Below are 24,614 nucleotides of genomic sequence, written 5' to 3' on the forward strand. Positions count from 1 at the left end.
GCTTACGGAGGTGAGTGCATGAAATATCAAGGACAGAATTTTAAATCTTTGATCTTCCAGCTTTACTATACCAACTGGTTTGGGTTGTTTATCTTCTAGTAACATCTGCTCACCTGCACCTATGCCTATCTGTATACATCTATGTTAACATATTTGAGTCAACAGGTCATGATGAAATTTCAATTCAGAGACATGTGCACATAATCAGACTGATTCGCCAGTGCAGTATTGAAGGAGCATGGCTCTTCCCAAAGGTAATGTCTCTCAGGAAGATGTAACAGATCCTACTGCATTATTTCAAAAAAGCAGTGAAATCATCCATGGCATCCTGGCCAATATTTATTCCTAAATCAACATGACAAAAATTTTGTTTGTCTGGTCCTTGTAGGTCTGCTGCAAAGTAGCTGTCATGTTGCTAACCTTTCCACTGTGATTACAATGCAAAAGCAGTCCACTCAGTGTAAAGCAATTTGGGTTATTCGTCATGCAAGTCAAACGTAACCCATTTTTATATGTACAAAACCTTTATAGGGTGATAGATTTTTTTTAAAAATAGCACAGAATGCAGCCCCTCAACCTGTTATGTCCATGTTGATCATCAAACATCTATCTACTCTAATCCTATTTTCCAGCCTTGTATGTAATGGCATGTCAAATAGTCATCTAAATGGTTTTTAAATGTCTTGAGTGTTCCTGCCTCTACCAAACCTTCCAGCCCTCTGTGTAAAGATATTTTTTCCTAAAATCTCCTCACCTTCAAACTGTGCCCCTGGTTATTGACCCCCTAGTGATGAGAAAAGGTTTTCTCTTTCTACCAGTTTATTTCCCTCAAACATTTGTACCTAAGACTATAACAAAAAGGAATGGGAGTAGGCCATTTGGCCCTGCTCCACTATTCAATACAATCATGGCTATCCAACATTCCTCACATCCACCTTTCTCCCCTTTCCCCATAATTCTGGATTCCGCTCCTGTTCAAGAATCTATCTCAGCCATAAAACTGCACAAGGACTCTGCTCCACAGCTCTGTGGCAAGGAGTCCCAAAGACTCTAGACCCTCTGACAGAAGAAATTCCTCCACATCTCAGTCTTAAATTGGCACCCCTTAATTCTGAGACTACACCCTCTATTGGTGGACATGCTTCCGGTATTTAATCTGTCAAACCCCTTATATTCCAACCCCCTTGAAATGAGGGCCAACATTCCGCTAGCCTTCCTGACTACTGCAGCATCTGTGTGCTAGCCTTCTGTGCCTCAGGCACAAGTACCCACAAGTCCCTCTGTGTTGTCGATTTCTGCAGTTCTTCTCTGTTTAAAAATTCTGTTCTTGCTTCTAAAATGAACAACTTTGCATTTTCCAATATTAAATTGTCATTTTCTTTCCCATTTACTTGACATATCAATATCTCTCGATGAACTGATTGTATCCCTCCCACAACTTTCTACCTATTTTGTGCCACTTGCAAACTTGGCTACAGTACATTCACTTCCTTCCTCCAGGTCAACTCGCCTCCATCTTATCTCCATCTCCAATCTGCCCCCTACTCCTCTGCTCTAAGGTAAACAACCCCAGCATATTGAGTTTCTCTTCACAGTGAAATCATTCCAGCCCAGGCAACATCTCAGCAAATCTCCTCCGCACCTTCTCCAGCGCAATCCTTCCTGTAGTGTGGCGACCAGAACTGCATACAGCACTCTAGCTGTGACTTAACTAACATTCTCTACGAGGTAAAAACAATGACTGCAGATGCTGAAAACCAAATACTGGATTAGTGGTGCTGGAAGAGCACAGCAGTTCAGGCAGCATCCAACGAGCAGCGAAATCGACGTTTCGGGCAAAAGCCCTTCATCAGGAATAAAGGTAGTGAGCCTGAAGCATGGAGAGATAAGCTAGAGGAGGGTGGGGGTGGGGAGAGAGTAGCATAGAGTACAATGGGTAACATTCTCTACAGCTATACCATAACCTCTTTGCTCTTATATTCACCTTCACAACATATTAAATGTTCCTCAAGGTGACAGCCCGAAAGCAAGTACACAAGCTGATGCTGGTAAAGATTATCAATCCTGATCCAAAAGCACATGCAAGTGCCCAGGCACTAATTGAGGGAATGATTGAACAAATGATGTTAAAGACTACATACATAAATAGGCTGCAAGTTAATCAAGGCTCATACATGAATCATGATCCTTTAAATCAAAGTATCAGTGGGAACTGGCACTCACAGAAACACTACCCCACTGAGGAGTCAAAGCCTTGGGTGGAGGAGGGAGAAAATTGGTGAGAGCAAAAGAAAATCAAAGACTATAAGGCCTTTCAGTTAGAATGCACTATTCATTTACCCATCAACTTAGATAATTGTCTTCACCTATTAACTCCTGAGAAGAAAGGCTTCAGTCTGCATTTCAAAGGGTTCACCAATCTGTGAGATAATCAGAATTACACAATGATCCCATTTTACTAGCTCACTTGATTTTATCAAGTAAAATCATTCATTGGAAAGCTAATCACAGTGTGTTTAATTTTGAAACTGGTATATGCAGGAACCCTTAAAAGAATAAAGGACTTGTTCCACAGATTCTCTTCAGAGAAAACTCTGAAAACTCACTCAGAACTCATACAGTCATTCAGTATGGAACAGACCCTTTGATCCAACTCATTGTGTGCCGACCAGACATCCTAATCTGACCTAGTCCCATTTGCCAGCATTTGGCCCACATCCCTCTATACCCATCCAGATGCAATTTTATCAGCCTCCTCCACTACCTCTGGCAGCTCGTTCCATACTCGCACCACCCTGTGTAAAAAGGTTACCCCCAGGTCCTTTTTAAATCTTTTCCATCTCACCTTAACTCTACGCCCGATAGTTTTGACTCCCTCAACCTAAGATAAAGAGCTTGGCTATTCACCCTATCCATGCCTCTCATGACTTTATAAAACTCTATAAAGGTCACTCCTCAGCCTCCGATGCTCCAGGGGGAAAAAAAGTCTATTCAGCTTCTCCCAATAACACAAACCCTCCAGTCCCTCCTTGTAAATTATTTCTGCACCTTCATAAGTTTAACAACATATTTCCAATAGAAGGGCTACCAGATGTGCTGGCTATATTTTGAAAGTGACCTTACCAATGTTCTCTACAAGCACATCATGACTTCCCAATACCTATATTCATTGCACTCTCCAATGAAGTTAAGCATGCCAAATGCTTTCTTCACCACACTATCTACCTGTGACGCTACTTTCATGGAACTATGCATCTGCTCTCCAAGGTCTCTCTCTTGAACAACACTCCCCAGGACACTACTATTAACTGTATGAGTTCAGCCCTGGCTTGCCTTACCAAAATGCAACATGTCACATTTATCTAAACTAAACTCCATCTAAGTCCTAGCAGAGTATACACCATCTCCTGTGCTACAGGTGGGGGCCCATGAAACAGCCTTTGGATTTTCAGTCCTCACTAAAATGCGCAATAAATTCATTTTCCCCAAAAGCAGTACAGCTCTTCAGAAGTGAATCCACTGGGAACTGTCAGGAAATACCATTCAACAGGTGGGAATGGTTAAAGATTTCTGATAGCCTTTTGAAGATCATCTGTTATTCAGGAAAAATGTAGTTTCTGGTAAAATGTTTTGCTGCTTCTTCTTGGTCAAATATGCTGCTGGGCTACAACTCCCTGGATATCAGATGGCTCCCCGTCTCTTAGCTGTGTAACTGTTACTTGTGTGAGTGCCGGCAGTAAGTGGTGGAGAGTTATTCCACAATAAGAACCTACCCTTGTTACACCCTGACATGCATATTGTTTCCAGCAGGGGGCAATAGATAATGGCCAGCAGCAAGCAACCCTGACTGATTTTTCTCTTCTCTCCACCCAAAGGCACCTGTACTCCCAATCAAGATGAATCAAATGGCACAGGACAGATTCATCCTGGGTCATGTCTCGACTCTGCAAGTCAGGTTACATGCTGCCTTCAGTAACTGGACCACCTTGAGATTTACAGGGAGAGTTAATCAAACACTGAGCAGCTTTCACACCCCACACAGTCAGTTTACCCAATGGGAACAGAAAGGCCTGTAGTGATGGATGGCCCTAATCTCCAGGGCATCCAATCACTGGGAAGTTGATGACCTGGTAGTAATATCACTGGACTGCTAACCCAGAGACCCAGGTAATGTTCTAGAGACCTGGGTTCAAATCCTGTTCTAGCAGATGGTGGAATTTAAATTCAATTTTTTAAAATCTAGAAATTAAGAGTCCAATGATGACCATTAATCTATTGTTGGAAAAAACATCTGGTTCACTGATGTCCTTTACATGTAATTCCAGACCCACAGCTATGTGGTTGACTCTTAACTGCCCCTGGGATGGGCAATAAACGCTGGCCTAGGCAGCGAGACTCTCAACCCACAAACAAACAAAATAAGGCCCGTCAAAGAACCCCAGAACACTATTCAAAGAACAGCAGAGTAATTCCTTCTGATGTCCCATCCAAACTTCCCAATCACTAACAATGGATCATTTGCTGTTATTATGGCCACTATCATATTGCTGTTTTTTGGGATCTTCCTGAGTGCCAATTGGCTGCTGTATCGGAGATTAGAAACAGTGCCTACACTTCAAAGGTGCTTTACTGCCTTTGAACTTCTTGTAATGTGAAAGGCATGTACAATCTTTTTTTTTCAAATTGCTGTCTGTTCCGCACTCCTGCCAAGCAAGCTGTGTTTAATAACTCACACTACAAATGGACTTTCCAGACCATGATGATAAATCGCCTGATTATTAATTATTCTGTTGAGTTTGATCCATGTATGTTCTTTGATTTGGACCCTTATGTTGTTATTTCCCAACTCACAATCTTTGAAAGCCCAATCTATAGCAGAAAGGCTAAGCCCTCCACACTTTGAACATCAGAGCTAAAGCAGTCATCTAGGCTCAGAACATTAGCTTGCTCTCTCTCCATGGATGCTATCTGACCCGCTCTGATCTCCAGCATTTGTTGTTTTCAGTAGAGTATGTAGATCTTGCTCAGCTAAAGATGCGAAATGTTATCTTTATATTTCTCTCCCAATAGATGCTGCCTAAAGCCTTGAATGTTTCTAGCCGTATTTGTTTTTATGTCAAACACATCAGACTCTCTCACCGACTGCTATTCATTGAGCAGCATTTGAGAACTTCCCGTACTGACTTCTCATTTTTCTATGTCTTATCTTAGAAAGCACCTTTTAAAAAGCTTTTTGTTTCCAGTGTGATTCTCAGCTTTCAGTTCAGACAATCCCACTCCTACATGCTCAGGACTGCTGCCAATTCTTTTGGAAAATGGTAGAAGTAAATTAGTCAGATATTAGTATTCCACGCCGACCTCACTACCACTTGCCACCACTCCTTACCCACATTTTAATTTCTTTTTCTTTTTTATTAGTGAACAGTATAGCAAGCAGTCAACTAGGAAGAGAACTGAATTCCACGTTATAGAGCAACTTTATAGAACAGAATATCCTGAACAGCTTTACAGTCAAAGAAATAAATTGGGTGTATAGTCACTGTTGTACTATAGAGAATGCAGAAACCAATTTCTATACAACAAACTCTCACAAATTTGCAAGGTGATAATGACCAGATAAACTACATTAATTGTCAAGTCATATAGACATAGAGATCTGCAGCATAGAACAAGATTCTTCAGTCCATCAAGTCCAAGACAGTCAAAATCAAGCACCTAAATATTCAAATGCCATTTTGCAGCACATAACCCATAGCCTTGTATGCCTAGATACTGCAAGTGCACATCTAAATGTGCACTTCTTAAATTTTATGAGGGTTTTTGCCTCTGCCATCTTTACAGGCAATGAGTTCCAGATTCCCACCACCCTCTGGGTGAAGACAGTTTCCTCACATCCCCTCTAAACCTTCTGCCCATTACCTTAAATCTATATCCCCTGGTCATTGATCCTTCCACCACAGTGAAATGTTTCTTCCTGTCCACCCCATCCATGCCCCTCATAATTTTATACGTTTCAAATAGTCTCAACTCTGCTCCATGCAAAACAACCCCAATCTGTCTAATCTCTCTTTATAACTGAAACTCTCCTGCCCAGGCAACATTTTGATATATCTACCCTGCATCCTCTCCAGTGCATCATATCGCTCCTCATGTGAAATTCCAGAATTGAAAACAATACTCCATCTGTGGCCTAACTAACACTTTACACAGCTCCAACACAACCTCCACGCTGTTAAATTCTATGTCTCGGCCAATAAGGACAACACTATCATATGACGCATTTACCACTATCTATCTGTCCTGCTACTTTAAGAAAGTGTTGCATCGGCACACCAAGGTTCCCCCTGATCCTCAGTGCCTCCCAGGGCCCTACCATTCATCACGTATTCCCTTGTTTTGTTTCCCCTGGCCAGTTTCATCACCTCACATTAATCCAGAGTGAATTTTATTTGGTCATCTGACCAATCCATCTATATCCCCATGTAATCAGGGTGGCATGGTGGCTCAGTGGTTAGCACTACAGCCTCACAGCGCCAGGGACCTGGGTTTGATCCCTGCCTTGGGGATCCCTCCCTATCTGTGTGGAGTTTGCACATTCTCCCTGTGTCTATGTGGGTTTCCTCCGGGTGCTCCAGTTTCCTCCCAGAGTCCAAAGATGTGCAGATCAGGTGAATTGGCCATGCTAAATTGCCCATAATGTTAGTTGAATTCATAAATGTAGGGTAGGGGAATGGTTCTGGGTGGGTTACTCTTGAGAGGTTGCGTGTGGACTTGTTGGGCTGAAGGGCCTGTTTCCATATTGTCTAATTTAGTCTAAAGCTAGCTGTCTCATTATTTAACACCTTATCAATTTTCCAACCATCCACAAATTTACTGATCAACCCTCTCACGTTCAAATCTAGATTAATTATATATCCTATAAACAGCAGGGGACTCGATACAAAAACACCTCTCGAGTATCACCCACTCAGCCAATTAGTGACGCTAGCTTTGGGCTAAACATTAGCCAGAATACTGAGGAGGCTTTAGAGTATTTGGAGCGACAGTTTAATGTCACACTTAAAAGACAGCACCTTGAACAATTTAGCATTCCCTCTGCACTGCAAAGAATTCTCAACCAAGATTTTATGCTCTGGCGTGGGTCTCCAACCTTGGTGACTCCTCAAGGATGAATATGGGGCAAAATAAGGAAGAAAATCCGTTCTACCTTTTGCCTCTAAATTCCAGCCTGCACCGCAACAGAATCATTACTCTGTTCAGTAAATCTCTCAAAAATATTTAATCCTCAAGTTTCTCCATTAGGAAGAATGCAATTTGCCTGGAGACCTGAACTCTGAAAGTAACTCCATGAAATCGGAGACCTGCTTAAACATTACTTCTCACTATCATGCATGACTGGTTCAGGATTTAACAGGACTCTACTAACTAAATCCACTTTATTCTAGCCAGACTAAAATTGCTGTATTCAAGATTCCTGTTGTATTATTGTGTTCCCTAAGCCATCAACAATGAAAGGTCTTGTTTCGTGGGGTGACCCTTTACTTACACATGTTTCCTGTTGAATGCACTGCAGGATTCTCTTGGCGGGAACGAGGAAATCAATCAGACAGCGGAGCCCGTCCCCTCGATATGACCTCTCCACCAAGTGGAACAGCTGCCACAGGACAGTGGCCGCAGTAGCTTCGAATGGTGGGTAGAGAGCCGAAAGAGTGTTCTGAATGTAGGTGTCAAGGGACTCCGAGTCCTACAAGGGAAACACAAACAGGAGTGAATCATCTGTCAATAGTTTCAGAGCATGTTCTGAGCTGAAAAAGTGTGGAGACCGTTTCAAAAATGTTCTAATTTGAAGGTAAATCAATAGAAAGAAAGATTTGCATTTAAATAGGACATTTAACAAGCTCAGGACATCCAAAAGCACATAAAGAACATTGTTGTTAAAGCAATGCGCCAACGGATTTCTGAACAGCAAGCTCCCAGCAACATCAGTGTGTTAATCACAAGATCATCTGTTTTAGTTGTGATGGTGGAGGGCTAAATATTGGCCATAATATCAGGGAGCAATCCACTACTTTTCTACAAAACCATGGAAATCTCACATGTTGTAGAACTGAAGGATGTAGGGGTTCTTTGAAGTTTGCATCTCATGTAGACAAGATAGTTAAAAAAGCATACAGTATGCTTGCCTTCCTTGCTCAGAGTATAAAAGATGGGAAGTCATGTTGAGGTTGTACTGGACATTGGTGAGGCCTCTTCTGAAGTACTGTGTCCAGTTTTGGTCGCCCCATTATAGGAAGGATATTATTCAACTGGCAAGGGTTCAGAAGAGATTTATCAGGATGTTACAGGGTACAGTAGGTTTGAGTTATTAAGAAAAGGAGAGATAGACCGGGACCTTTTTCACTGGAGCAAAGGAAGTTGAGAGGGGACCTTACAGCGATTTATCAAATCAGGAGGGTGAATAGGCTAGATAGGGTGAACTGTAGGTGTCTTTTCCATAGGATGGAGGACTTCAAGACTAGGGAACATATTTTTAAGGTGAGAGGAGAGAGTTTAAAAAAAGACACTAGGGTAAATGTGGAATGAACTTTCTGAAAAAGTGGAAGATGTGGGCACAGTTACAACGTTTAAAAAACACTTGGCTAAGTACATGAATAGGAAAGATTTGGAGGATACGGGTCAGGAGCAGGCAGGTGGGACTAGTTTAACTTGGGATTATGATCAGCATGAACTGGTTGGACCAAAGGGTCTGTTTCTGTGCTGTATGATTCTATATACGCTTGAGAGAACAGACGTGGCACCAATTTAATATTGCACCCAAATGACAACATGCTCAAACATTACACACTCCTCAGGGTTGGTAGCCGGAGCATCCACCTTGATTATGCATTTAAGCCACAGGAATGAGCTTCAAACCAGTGTACTCCCTACTCAGGAGGCAAGAGTGATGCCCACTGAGCCATGGTTGGCACTGTCCTGTGGCAACATCAATTGACTGTTCTGGTAGCTTCATTGTAAAGCAGTAGTCTAGAATTTTAACAATAATGCATCCAACTGGAAGGTACAAAGCTTCCCAAGAGTCCAGGATGGCCAGTTTCTCAATTCTTGCCCAAAGTCTGCACTCCCTGCACCTGACCATATGAGTCAGGATTGCTCAATAATTGGACAGGGCATTTGTTACAAATTGCTGTTAAGGTCACTTCATCTATAAATATAATTTATATTGTCCTTTTTCATGCTTTTAAGAAATCAGTTTGCTAATACTCTCAATGTTTGCCAAGGATGCTGTGACCTGCTTCTCCATGCACTCAGCTGCCAACTGATCGCAATGCCCTTAAGTCCTCAAGAGGCTATGGAAATTTGGCATGTCCACAATGACTTTTGCAAGTTTTTATAGATGAACCATAGAAAGCACCCTTTCTGGAGACAGCAGTGTGGGAGGGCAACTGCTCTACCCAAGACTGTAAGAAACGACAGAGATGTGAACACAGCCCAGTCCATCGTGCAAACCAACATCCCATCCACTGACTTCATCTATACTTCCCATTGACTCAGGAAAGCAATCAACTTAATCAAAGACCGTTCCCACATTGGTTACACTCTATTCCACCCTCTTCTGTCAGGCAAAAGCTATGAAAGTTTCTACCAAGAGATTTATTGAACAGCTTCTTCCCTGCCTTTATCAGACTTTTGATTGGACCTCTTTAATGTTAATGTTGATCTTTCACTGCATCTTCGGCAGCTGTAACATTGTATTCTGCACGCTGTACTGTTACCGTGACATACTTGTCCATTATGATTTGTCTGTAAAGCATGTTATAGTCATCGAGTCATACAACACTGAAGCAGACCCTTTGGTCCAACCAGTCTATGCTGAACATAATCCCAAACTAATTAGTCCCATCTGCCTGCTCTGGACCCATATCGCTCCAAATCCTTTCCTGTTTAATGCATCCATCCAAATGTCTTTTAAATGTGTAATTGTGCCCACATCCACCACTTCCTCAGGTTGTTCACTCCACATGCGAACCACCCTCTGTGTAAAAAAAAAGCCTCTTTTTATTTAAGATATCTCTCAGTGGACACCATTAGGGCAGTTGTTTATTGGAGATTTTTATTGAATTCAAATTTCCCCATCTGCTATGGTGGGCCTTGAACCCAGGCTCCAGTGCATTATGCATTGATCTGAATCTATTAGTTTTTCTCTCTCAAGTCTATTTACTCAAACCCAAACAGCCTACAGGAAGGATGTAATGGCACTGGAGGGGGTGCAGTGGGGATTCACTAAAATGCTAAGGCAATGCTTTTCACTGTACCCCAGTACATGTGACAATAATAAATCAAATTAAATTCAACTAAAACACAGCAAAACATAATACCATTTTAGTAACCTATGTACCGTGTAGAATATATTACTGTATGATACTTCTCTGAATTGCACGACAGAACTTTTGAAATAAAGGATAGGTTCATGAGCACTAATCTGTCGATAACTGGATGATTTACTGATGGCAACTGAAAATGCTCCTAGAAGGAAATGGAATGAAAACACCTTTTATATTATCTGTTCATAATATGAATTAACTCAATTCCTTTCCTGCTATGAGTGATGTACCTCTCCCACCAGTTTTTATCAGGAAGAACAGAAGGCAGGCTGCAGGATTATTTTTCAGAGTGGCACTGTGTTGGCACAGGCTCACATTTGCCATGCCAAGGGTTTATGGGTCTAAAGTTCAACACATTCATATCCTGTGTCCATGAGGAATAGCTTGCAGGTAGAAGCCATTATTCTATTTAAAATTGAGGTAATTCACACTGCAACAAATGTTCAAATCATGTGGTAAAACCTATTGCTCAATCTGTGTTTGAGGTATAATCGTCTCATTGATCAAAACTCTCAAAGACCTGAAGTGGCCGTCACAGTCACTTGAAGTTTGTAAATGAGAAATTCATACAAAATAAAAGGACCATGCATCTGTCTATTCTTTCCAGCATATTTGCTGTGTGCATTTTATGATTTACTGGTATGTTTGACTTGTGACCATCCCAGAACAGAACCCCTAAGTTTGGTGACAATCAGCTAACCATTGCTAACTTTTTGTTCAAAGTGGATGAAGTTTGAAATTTCAGTTACCTTCTAAGAGAATAAAATCACAGCATTCTATGATTTTAAGCAAACAAATGGAAATTTTCCTTACTCCAGTTAACAGTCTACAATATTTGCTTTGAACACTGTCATCCAGATTGAGGTAAACATTAGATAAACATGCATCAACATGAAAACTGTGGTCAACTGAATCACAATACACATCATATGGGAGATGTGACCAAGATACACCTCAAATTTCTCAGCAATTCACTCAGAATACCACCAATTACAGAAGTACCTTTACCTTCCTCACAAATGATGTGAGCTCTTCTTTTTTGAAGATCTAGCTTCAATCTCCTCCATTCACCACTCAAACTCATCCTGTCTGAATGACTGCTCACTTCCCAGTTGTCCAACCTTGTTACCTGAAACAGTCTTCTCTGTTTCTTTCCCAATGCCACTGTAGGATCTTCAGCTTCCCAGTTTAATGTTCTAATCAAATTAGCACCTCTGCCAAAGAGGCTCACCTGTATGCTACAGAGAACAGCATCAAAATTGCAATCTAGAGATGGACCAGTCTGTTCAACCAGCTCTTGTTGGTCATTATCCACCACACAAGCATATCGTTCTAACTCTGTGCCCATCCTGTTTCAACCACTTTCAGAAACTGCATAGAAATCTGACTTTTCTTTTCTCCTTCTCTCGTCTCCTTTCAATGATGCATTAAACCAAAAATCTGCCAACCCCGTCAGGTGGCTTGCAGATCATTTGGCACATTTTTGAAGAACTTCTGTCCTGGCCAATATTTATCCCTCAATCAATATCTATCTAAAGACTATCCATCTGTTATTACATTGTATTGTGGGAGCGATATGTGTTCCAATTGGTCACCACATTTCCTATATTACAGCAGTACGCATATGTTAAAGTGCTTAATTTGCTTGAAAGTACACTACTTTGAAGCCTGATGTGGTCATGATAGGCATTACATTAAGGTTATTCTTTCTCTTTTTCTGGTAATATTTTAATGCAATTTTGTAAGCTTTGGAACTTCATAAGTAAACACTAAATTTACATTCACTCATATAACAGAGAACAGCAAGAGAGCTATTAAGTCAGATACCTGATATGTAAATACGTTGCTTGTTACACGCAATTGTCTTCAACATTAAAATCCATCATTTATAACCTTGTAGTGCAGAATCTCTTTATGTAAGAGGTATGGGTTGTTAATGATGTTGTATTTTAATGAGGTATGATTGCTCCTGATCAATTTCTGCTGCAAGTGCTAAGGAAATTACTTGAATTGGTTTCTGCTATTTGTTTAATTTGCTATTATACTCCAGAGTTGCTTCTTTCTGAATAATTTTCTTTTCACTTTAAAAAAAAGCTTTGTGAATTCACAGTTAGTTGCCATAACGATAGTACTTAGTGCTTTCCCTGAAAGGCTGCTTTATTTGTTGTACTTCTTTTGTTTACTATTTGCTGAATTATCCAAAACTGCATTGTATCTGCTGCACTGAAGCAGGCTGTTTGACCTGAAGGATCACCAGAACTGAAACGTTAACTCTGATTTCTCTGCACAGATGCTGCCAGACCTGCCGAGCTTTTCCAGCAACTTCTGTTTTTATTTCTGATTTACAGCATCTGCAGTTAATTTGATTTTTATTTAGTATATACTGGTATTTATGCATCTATTTTATCTTCTTATATCCATATATTCTTCCTTCGTTCTTCCTAAAGCGCCCCTTTATGACTTGTCTCAATTACCACTTGTAGTAGTGGGTCCACTTTCTTGACATACTGTGTTTTTAAAAATGTTTATTAAAGCTTTCTTATTGGACTCATTAATGGCTATTTTACATTTAGAGTTCTTGGTTTTGGCCTATCCTGCAAATCAAAATATTTTGCCTTTGTCTGCCCTTTTGAATCCCTTCACAATTTTAAAGATCGTATTTAGCCTTCCTTTTCTAGAATAAAGTGCCTCACTCTCAATAAATGTTGTTGCCTCATGACCTTTTCCTTGAATGTTGTCTCTGTACTCTCCAATATGACAGGAAGTAAATGGGTTGTAAAAGGACAAAGGCGACCTCCAGTGAGTGTAAAGTGGATGAGATCCACATTTGAAAAAGTCCCGCCAAATAACCATTTTTATGGCATCGCTGGGGGCCACCTAGGACAGGTCTTTCTTCAATGCCCTTTCTTGATCGCAGTGTCAACGTGGGTGAATCAAAATGATGGTTGGTGATCATCACTCCCAGGAACTTTATACTCTCACGTAATTATATTTTAAAGACCAGTGCTTTTCTCCCCTAGCATTTTGTATTTTTACATTAACTCCCCTGAAAGGTGGAAGTTCAAGCCCCGCCCTAGAGACTTGAACAAAGTTTGGGCTGTCAATCCTACACAGCACTGACAGAGTTCCACATTTGTCATGGACTGTGCCTTTTAGTGTTGAGATGCTAACCCAAGGCCCTGTCAGGTAGGCAAACATGATCCTATACTGCACTACTTTGAAGACAAGGAGGGGAATTATCCCTGGTCTCCGAAAAAATATCTAAGCTTCAGTGACCATCAAAAATAGGCCAGTGCTTTTTCAACATGCCAACAGCCATTATGTTTCAGTAGGACTTCACACGCTCTAATCCACTTTGGAATGTCATGAACAAAAATGTGGAGGTGCCGGTGTTGGACTGGGGTGGACAAGTTAAAAAAAAAATCACACAACACCAGGTTATAGTCCAACAGGTTTATTTGGAAGCACTAGCTTTCGGAGCACTGCCTGATCAAGAAGGACACTCTACAAATCTCAATTCCTAGAAAAGCACAGCAAGTCAGGCAACATCCAAGAAGCAGCAGAATCAATGTTTCAGGTATAAGTCCTGATTCCTGATGCTTATGCCCGAAACGTTGACTCTCCTGCTCCTCAGATGCTGCCTGACCTGCTGTGCTTTTCCAGCTCCACACTCTCGACTCTGATCCCCAGCATCTCCTCACTTTCTCCTAATTCTCAGTTCCTGCCATATAATATCACATGCAAAAATCTTCATTTAAAAAGGTGGTCAACAACAACTTGCCCTCCTAATGTAGAAAGAAGAGCTAAGTTTTAAGATGAGTCATAAAAGAGGAAAGGCAGGCAGAGAGGTTTATGGACGAAATTCTAGAGCTGAAAATTGGAGAGAGTTCAGAAAAGATTTACCAGAATGTTGCCAAGACCACAGGGTATTAATCAGAAGAATAAACTGAGAGTTTATTCAAAAGGTGCATAGGAGTTTGAAGGGTGACCTTATAGAGTTTTATAACATCATGAGGGGCATGGATAAGGTGAATAGCAAAGCTCTTTTCCATGGGGTGGGGGAGTTCAAAATCAGAAGATGTAAGTGAGAGGAGAAAGATTTAAAAAGGACCTGAGGGACAATGTTTTCACACAGAGAATGGTTCATTTGTAGAATGAACTGCCAGCGGAAGTGGTAGATACAGGTACAGTTACAACATTTAAAAGATATTTAGATAGATGAATGGGAATGGGAAAGGTTTAGAGGAATTTGGGCCAAATACAGACAAGTGAGACTAGTTTAGTTTGGAAAACTCGGTTGGCATTGACAAGTTGGACTAAAACGTCTGTTTCTGTGCTGTATGACTCTATGACTGTACAGCCGAAAGCATGACTAGAAGAGATGTGTAAGAGTTAGAGGAGCTCCAACTTATCAAAGAGTTGTTGAACAAACAAACATACAAAACAGGAGCAAAAACAGACAACTCAGTCCCTCAAGCCTGCCATTCAATAAAGGCCTGCACACAATCCCACCACATAACACTAGATCCTCATTACTTCCTTTGTCTAATCTACCTCTGTCTGAAAAACATTTAATTACTTTGCCTTCAGCACCTTCTGAGACAGAGAGTTCAACATTTGCACAACTCAGAGAAAATACATCTCTGAAAAGGGAAACCCTTAAAGTCGAAATTAGTTCTGCACTCAACCATAAGAGGAAACCTCCCTTTCAACTCCACCTTGTCATGGCCTCTTAACATTTTAACCACTCAATCAAGTCACCCCTTATACTTCTAAACTCCAGTGGAAACAAGCCCAGCCTGTCCAACGATCTTCTTAGGATTACTCAGGTAACAGTCTATTAAATTTCTTCTGAACCAACTCCAGTGCATTTACATCTTTCTCTAAGTAAGAACTAAAAACCTGTACAAAGTATTTGAGATGCAGTTTCACCAATGCCCTGGATTGGAAGAATGACAAACATAGAAAAGAGTGATGTCACAGAGCGTGAACAAGGGAATAAACTTTTTACTATCAGCGTAGTGCCATTCCAAGAGATACTGTTGGCCAGCAAGCATAGCGTTATGGGTTAATGTGGGAGAAAGTGACCACTGAAGAAGAGCTTATGCTTGAAACTTTGATTCTCCTGCTCCTTGGATGCTGCCTGACTGGCTGTGCTTTTCCAGCACCATACTCTCCACTTATGGGTTAATGTGACTGATGTAAGTTAGAATATGGGCAACAGAAGTTTGAATGGCTTCAAGTTTATGGAAAGTGGAGGATGAGGCATCTAGCAGGATTGGCCTTGAAGCCAGTTTTAGTCTAGAGATATTAAAAATGTGGTAAACTTGCAGAGGTGAACACAAGTAAAACATAAGAAAAAAAATGGAACAGTCAGTCCTGATGGTTCGATGAGTGGTTCCATAAATTGGTTGAATGCTGAAGTATATAGTGACAGTTTCAATTCTGCTCTGTGCTGAGATCTCAGTTGGGTAAATGCTGGTGTCTGCTTTAACTGGTCTCTGTATTCCCATGCTAGAGATGATCCCATTGGAAGTTGGACACTGGGGAGTTCAAAATCAAGTTGGCAAAATATCTGGACTCACAACTGAAACAGAATCTGTTGAATGAGATTTGGCAAATATCTTGTCCCCCAAGAAACTGTAACCTCATTTGTATTTTTGCATCCAGGAGATTGCAAAGGATAGGGAGGATGTTGAGGGGATATCCATGAAGTCATAGGTATTTGGCCCAGTCAAGTCTTGTCCTTGCATGTACAATATAGGCTTAATGCAAGCAAGTACACTGTAAATTGAAAGATTCCAAGGATATGACACTTTTTAACCATGGAATATCCTGTCTTCAGGTGTACATTCCCAGAAGACATTATGACATCAGTAAACTGTTCATTCTTGCCAAGACAGTATGGGACTGTCCAGTCAGCAAACTGTCTGCAGTCATTCAGTCTGCTTGCTTTGAATTTGAAACAGAAACAGGATTTACAATGGGATAATAAACAGGAAACCATAAAGCTCCCTGTTCCTTTTCCCTTTGATTGCATCCATTACACTTTCTATAAAACTGCGTAGAATATGGAGGACAGAAACAGACCATTTGGCCCAAGGATCAATGACAATGCTTATGTTCAACATGAGCTCTCTTCCAATCCACTTCATCTCACCCTATCATTCCTACTTTTCATTGTTTATTTACATCTGATGTTTATCTTCCCCTTAAATGCATTTGTGCTGTTTGCCTCAATTGCTCTACGTGGTAATAAATTTCATATTCATCCAAGAGACAAACAAGAATTCCCCACTCCACATGACAATCTATCAAAACTCCAGGACATCTATCTAACTGTACAACAGACATTATTCAGCCCTGACTAACTGCAATATGCAGGTGCTATTTCCAGAGACCAGGCAGCAGAGCATATTTGTTCTCATAAACTAACTTTACACATACAAATTACTTTTAATCGCTATAATTAATTATAGTGACATGCTATTTCTGATAATTCAACACAATGTTCCTGAACATTTGTAAACAAGTCAAATGTGCTCTTTGCAATAATCCCAACACTAACTCTTTCTCGTTCTAAATTAAAGTTGGTTACATAGCTAAAATAACAATGCTGCTTTGTGCTTGTCTTATGGGGATAGAGATTACTCCCTAATCTTGCTTATAAAAAGGTAAAGCAACTGTTCAGCATCTTTTGAAATACCATATTGTTAAATAAAAGCTCTGCCTGTTTTTTATGTATAGACTGAGAAGGTACGAAGAGTCTCACATTCTATTTTGAGAAGATGGGGGAGCTGTTTTGGTGCCCAGATCTGCATTCTTACTTTACCCATCAGTTCCAAAAGAAACTAGGTCATCACCTCATTGTTCACGGGCCTCTCCACAGACAATATAGTAATGACAATCTGCTTCACTATGCTTCATTAGTGGCTTATTAGGAAGTACTGTGGGGCATTTCTGAGAATAGTTATGCACTATACATCTTCATAATATTAAAAATTGAACATTAATCATTTATTTATTTTGCTTAAATAATTAGAAAATGAAGAAAGGAGCAGGAGGAGGTTATTCAGTTGAAGTGACTGATGGGCACCTTTTAAAGCATTGACCCACCATTGCTCCAGACCCCTTAGCACCTGTAACTCAGCACAGTCCAGCCATCTCAGTCTTATAAGCTACCATCCATCATCCACAGCTTTTTAAGAGGCAAAACAATTCCCACCTCCTTTGGAGTGAAGGAATGCTTCCACGTCTCACCTCTGAACAGCCCAGCTCTCATTTTAACATTACGTTCCTGTGTTCCTTTATTCAGAGGAAATAAGAAGCAGGAATCTGTCTTTGGAGTCGGAATCCTGTCACTGAGCCGATAGGAAGTTCTGAACCCAAACATTCCGCAGCATAACTGGCATCGCATTCTTCTGGGGCATGTTCTCTAAACTGGTCTCTGCCATGCTCACCATTCCAGTCAGGATGGCAGATGGGCTCCTGATACGGGTGCCCCAAACAGAGAGACCACAGCTCTGGGGTCGATGTAGCCATCAGGAAAGGTGAGCACCACTGAGGCAGACTGGAACCATAACGCTATTGTCAACATGGAAACATAGAGGTGTCCTGACTGAGCTGTACTGATATTGGAACCAAGGAATTACAATGTTCACAGAGCTATAAATAAGACTCGCTTTAGCATCGGACCTGGTTGTGATTCCAACTTGGCAGACAAGCAGCCCTGATAATATGACACGGACCCTCCAACCCAGTGACAATCCTGCTCTCAGACGTCTTCAGGGTTCACCACTCCCAGTGAGCTAGTGGCCCCCACATTCAGCAACAGGGCAGTTCAGGCATTTTACAAATAGGTGCCAGACTGAGACCTAGATCAGTAATTTGCTACTCGCCTCCGTGGAATGGGTGCCCAATCTTTTCACCAGCCTGACCCCTGAGAAGGTCCCCTCAGAAGCAACTTCGCATGAGAGAGAAATCACAATGAGGTTGCTCTTTACTTTCCAAACCCCTCCAGTCCACCAACCTTGCCTTTAATCCTGTCTCCATGGGGGCAGGACAAGTGAGTCCACTTCTCTCTATCTACCACTTTGAAACCTTCAAATGTTTTAAATATCTGGATTTGGCCAGTCCACCCCCTTCGCTAAACAAGGGAATACATGGCAAAATGTATACTCCCATTCTCATATTTGAATTCTTTTAACTCCCAGTATATTCTGCTAATTTGCGCTCCACCATCTCCAAGGCCTATGCACTGAATGCAAAACTCCAGACAGAATGAGGTTGGGGGTGGGTATTGAACAAGTATTTATGCAACTGAAGCATCAGTTCCATTCCTTTGTAATTCAGCCTACTTGTGATAAAGATCAACATTAGTGATTTTGATTTTATTTTTATGCCAGTCTCCTTGCTCTTGGTATTCATGTCGCAGAATCACCACCCATTAATTAAAAATAATTGTGGTAGCTTTCCAAATTCAAGTTCAAAGCAGAAAGTGAAAATTAGAACTCTGCTTCATCTACAGGATGTGAAGCATCTTATTTTTTTAAATTACACCTTCAAACGTTTTGCTGAATGATGTATTTATACTAATTTCCTTTACCGGACAATAATCATTTAGCTCCTTAATCCCCAGTGGTGTATGAATTTGAAACTGTGCAGACTCAGAAGGAAGCAGGTGTTGACTCATAGAGTCATAGAGATGTACAGCATGGAAACTGACCCTTTGGTCCAACCCATCCATGCCGACCAGATATCCCAACCCAATCTAGTCCCACCTGCCAGCACCCGACCCATATCCTTCCAAACCCTTCCTATTCATATACCCATCCAAATGTCTTTTAAGTATTGCAACTGTACCAGCCTCCACCACATCCTCTGGCAGCTCATTCCATACACGTACCACCCTCTGTGTGGAAAAAGACGCCTCTTAGGTGTCTTTTATATCTTTCCTCTTTCACCCTAAACCTATGCCCTCTAGTTCTGGACTTCCCACTCCAGGGAAAAGACTTTGCCTATTTACCCTTTCCGTGCCCCTCATTATTTTGTAAACCTCTATAAGGTCACCCCTCAGCCTCCAAAGTTCCAGCCTGTTCAGCCTCTCCCTATAGCTCAAATCCTCCAACCCTAACAACATCCCTGTAAATCTTTTTTGAGCCCTTTCAAGTTTCACAACATCTTTCCAATAAAAGGGAGACCAAAATTGCACACAATATTCCAACAGTGGCCTAACCAATGTCCTGTACAGCCGCAACATGGCCTCCCAACTCCTGTACTCAATACTGTGACCAATAAAGGAATGCATACCAAACGCCTTCTTCACTATCCTATCTACCTGCGACTCCACTTTCAAGGAGCTATGAACCTGTACTCCAAGGTCTCTTTGTTCAGCAACACAGGACCTTACTATTGAGTGTATAAGTCCTGCTAAGATTTGCTTTCCCAAAGTGCAGCACCTCATATTTATCTGAATTAAACTCCATCTGCCACTTCTCAGCCCATTGGCCCATCTGGTCCAGACCCTGTTGTAACCTGAGGTAACCCTCTTCGCTGTCCACTACACCTCCAATTTTGGTGTCATCTGCAAACTTACTAACTGTACCTCCTTTGCTCGCATCCAAATCATTTGTATAAATGACAAAAAGTAGAGGACCCAGCACCGATCCTTGTGGCACTCCAATGGTCACAGGCCTCCAGTCTGAAAAACAACCCTCCACCACCATCCTCTGTCTTCTACCTTTGAGCCAGTTCTGTGTCCAAACGGCTAGTACTCCCTGTATTCAGTGAGGTCTAACCTTGCTAATCAGTCTCCCATGGGGAACCTTGTTGAACACCTTACTGAAGTCCATATATGTCACACCTACCACTCTGCCCTCATCAATCCTCTTTGTTACTTCTTCAAAAAACTCAATCAAATTTGTGAGACATGATTTCCCATGTACAAAGCCATGTTGACTATCCTTAATCAGTCCTTGCCTTTCCAAATACACGTACATCCTGTCTCTCAGGATTCCCTCCAACAACTTGCCCACCACCAACATCAGGCTCACAGGTCTATAGTTCCCTGGCTTGTCCTTACCACTCTTCTTAAACAGTGGCACCACGTTAACCAACCTCCAGTCTTCCAGCACCTCAGCAAGAGGCCCAGCAATCACTTCTCTAGCTTCCTACAGAGTTCTAGGATACACCTGATCAGGTCCTGGGGATTTATCCACCTTTAGCCATTTCAAGACATCCAGCACTTCCTCCTCTGTAATTTGGACATTTTGCAAAGTATCACCATCTATTTCCCTACAGTCTATATCTTTCATGTCGTTTTCCACAGTAAATACTGATGCAAAATACTCATTTAGTATCTCCGCCATTTTCTGTGGCTCCACACAAAGGCTGCCTTGCTGATCTTTGAGGGGCCCTATTCTCTCCCTTGATACCCTTTTGTCCTTAATGTATTTGTAAAAACCCTTTTGATTCTCTTTAATTCTATTTGCCAAAGCTATGTCCCCTTTTTGCCCTCCCGATTTCTCTCTTAAGGATACTCTTACTGAATTTATACTCTAAGGATTCACTCGATCTATCCTGTCTATACCTGACATATGCTTCCTTATTTTTCTGAACCAAACCCTCAATTTCTTTAGTCATCCAGCATTCCCTATACCGACCAGCCTTTCCTTTCACCTAGACAGGAATACACTTTCTCTGGATTCACGTGATCTCATTTCTGAAGCCTTCCCATTTTCCAGACGCCCCTTTACCTGTGAACATCTCCGCCCAGTCAGCTTTCGAAAGTTCTTGCCTAATACCATCAAAATTAGCCTTTCTCCAATTTAGAACTTCAACTTTTAGATCTGGTCTATCCTTTTCCATCACTATTTTAAATCTAATAGAATTATGGTCGCTAGCCACAAAGTGCTCCCCCACTGATCCCTCAGTCACCTGCCCCGCCTTATTTCCCAAGAGTAGGTTTGCACCTTTTGCACCTTTTCTAGTAGGTAAATCCACATACTGAATCAGAAAATTTTCTTGTACACACTTAAGAAATTAATCTCCATCTAAACTCTTAACACTATGGCAGTTCCAGTCTATGTTTGGAAAGTTAAAATCCCCTACCATAACCACACTATTATTCTTACAGATAGCTGAGATCTCCTGACAAGTTTGTTTCTCAATTTCCGTCTGACTCTTAGGGGGTCTATAATACAATCTCAATAAGATAATCATTCGTTTCTTATTTCTCAGTTCCACCCAAATAACTTCCCTGGATGTATTTCCAGGAATATCCTCCCTAAGTACAGCTGTAATGCTATCCCTTATCAAAAATGCCACTCCCTCTACTCTCTTGCCTCCCTTTCTATCCTTCCTGTAGCATTTGTATCTGTCCATCCCTGAGCCATGTTTTTTTGTAATTGCTATGATATCCCAGTCCCATGTTCCTAACCATGCCCTGAGTTCATCTGCCTTCCCCATTAGGCTCCTTGCATTGAAATAAATGCAGTTTAATTTATTAGTCCTACCTTGTCCCTGACTGTTTGACTCGCTTCTGTTCTCAACTGTACCAGTCTCAGATTGATTTCTTTCCTCACCATCTCCCTGGGTCCCACCCCCCTACCTTACTAGTTTAAATCCTCCCAAGCAGCTCTAGCAAATCTCCCTGCCAGTGTATTAGTCCCCTTCCAATTTAGGTGCCATCCATCCTTCTTGTACAAGTCACTTCTACCCCAAAAGAGATTCCAATGATCCAAAAATGTGAATCCTTCCCCCATACACCAGTCCCTCAGCCATGCATTCATCTCCTCTATCCTCATTCAAATACAAATAAATTTATTTCAGAAAATAATTTCTTTTGGATAACCTCGGTGAGTACTTTGTGATCTGACTAATGATTGGAGTTTGATGTGTGGTTTGCTTGGGAGGTGCAGCTGCCTTTGGATCTAATGTTCACAATGTCCTTCACACTGGAATTTTCCTACCTCAACTCGGTGTCTGTTGTAACTAATTGATAGAGATTGATAGCCATGAGTAGTCAATATCATTATTATTGAATCACATCACTCTCAGAATGGTAGAAGGCAAACTAGATAGAATGTGCCCTATCACACAACACTTTGCTATTTTCTTGAACAAATGTGAATAAAATAGCTCAAACAAGAAGTATACAGGATAGCTGTAAAATTCAGTTTGGTGCATGTAACCTTCATTATTCAGTGTGACAACTTGTAAGAGATAAACAGCTGGTTTTGTAACTGAAAACAAGAAACTTATCTTCACATCTTATTTATATTTGTCAGAACGGTTAGTCAAAACAGTCCACGTTCAATTGAAATACCTGTCTGTGGTTAACAAGCGTCCACCAGGTGTGGTTGGGAGCAAACACACCTTCTGCCTTTGTAAATACACTGTGCAAAAAGATTTCTAATTGATCATTGGATGTTAGCGGTTACCTGAATCTGTCCAAACGTGACAATGGCACATTCAGCTAAAACCTACTTTGATCTGAACTCCACAGACTGGATGGATTGTTAAGTATAAATGCTTCGGGCAAGTCAATCTACAGGGGTGGATTTTAAACATTCTTTCATTTGTTGGATCTGCAGTCTGTTACATACTGAACTCACACAGTGTAAACAAAACACATTTAAAAGGAAAGAAAATCAGCAATCCATTACCCAGTTTTAGCAAAGGTGCATTCATCCTGAGCACTGTTAAAAATGGACTGTCACCCTGTGAAAACACCTTGTATAAACTACAATAAAAATGAAACATAACCTTGCCAGCAACAGCCCCAATTAAACAACAGCCTCAATTGAACCCAAATCTCTGTTTGGTTAGGTTTGTCGGAATGTTGCACATGGATAGTAGTGAGTTGAGGGATGCATAGGTTGTTTTTATATTTTATATTAGGATTAAACCTTGGCACAACTTCATGAGCCAAAGGGCTTGTTCTGTGCTGTACCTTTCTATGTTCTCTTACTGTATATGAATGAATGGCTATCCAGCCAAGAAATCTTTGTAAAAGCTCGCACAAACTAAACATATCAACTAAAACAAGTAGCCCGGCTCAATATACATGATTCAACGAAAGGTCTGATAGGTATGAGGTGAAGAATGATACTCATAATTCTCTGGTAATTTAGACAGATTGAAATTTCCTGTACATCAAGCCACTCAGGGCAACAACCCCAGCCCAGTGGGCAGTGCACAGCTGTGGATCTCTCAGTTTTGTTTAAAACTTGCTAATTTTATATTAATATTAGTGTTTAATTGTTTGCACGATGTGGGCATTGATGTGCTCCTCCCTTAAACAGACACAGAGTAAAGTCATGATCGTTGGGTTAGGAGATCTCTGTACATGGTTGTAGCAGCACCTGTAATGAGAAGCAAAATGTCTTAAGATTGGCACCAATCCATCCAGTTTATTCTTCATCAATTTGTTTTCTGGACAGAACACCCTCTATTCTGTATTTAGTTGAGCATTATTCAACCCGTACAGTTTTGAAATCAAGAATTATCTTCTCAGCCCTTCCACCATTATCTCCTTCTGTTAACTGCTTATAGCCTCAAAGTAGGATTCACTTAAAAATATGGAGATTAATGAATTGCAACCCACATTGGATAAAAGGCATTTTATTCCTTTATTTTCCAGGGCTAATGGACAGTGAAATGAGTTCACATTCATGGATTTTGATTGGACACGTCCTGCCTTCAGATACTTTCACTCAGTAGCACGGTGGTTCAGTGGTTAGCACTGTTACCTCACAGCACCAGAAACCTGGGTTCGATTCCAAACTCAGGCAACTATCTGTGTGGAGTTGCACATTCTCCCAGTGTCTGCATAAGTTTCCTCTGGGTCCTCCAGTTTCTTCCCACAATCCAAAGATATACAGATTAGGTGAATTGGTCAAGCCAAATTGCCCACAGTGTTCATGTTAAGTGCATTGGTCAGGGGTAAATATAGGATATTAGAGTAGGGGAATAGGTCTGTGTGGGTTACTCTTCAGAGGGTCGCTGTGCACTTATTGGGCCGAAGGACCTGTTTCCACACTGTAGGGATTCTATGTTTTAAAAATTCTTCTCTGACCCCTTATGTAGCTTCATGTCAGGTAATGTCACATTAAAATGTTCACTTTTTAAATAAAAAGGAATTGTTTTTGGGATGTGGATGATGCTGGGGAGGTTGTATTAGTTTTCCATTTCTGGTTGCCTGTTCAGAGCTTTGTGACTCTCTGCAGTCCA

The 24,614-nt window shown here is 41.1% G+C and overlaps 1 protein-coding gene across 5 annotated transcripts in view; it reads right to left on the bottom strand.

Annotated features, from left to right (window-relative positions):
• The window catches only part of plekhg4b (pleckstrin homology domain containing, family G (with RhoGef domain) member 4B), a 178,841-nt gene that overhangs the window by 97,082 nt on the left and 57,145 nt on the right, over positions 1-24,614 (bottom strand). For all 5 annotated transcript variants that reach the window (XM_072560563.1, XM_072560559.1, XM_072560561.1 and 2 more), the window contains exon 2: positions 7,547-7,744. In XM_072560563.1, coding sequence (XP_072416664.1) covers positions 7,547-7,744 — 198 coding nt within the window. The remainder of the gene's footprint in view (positions 1-7,546; positions 7,745-24,614) is intronic.

Source organism: Chiloscyllium punctatum, chromosome 41 (assembly GCF_047496795.1).
Source record: "Chiloscyllium punctatum isolate Juve2018m chromosome 41, sChiPun1.3, whole genome shotgun sequence".
NCBI lineage: Eukaryota > Metazoa > Chordata > Chondrichthyes > Orectolobiformes > Hemiscylliidae > Chiloscyllium > Chiloscyllium punctatum.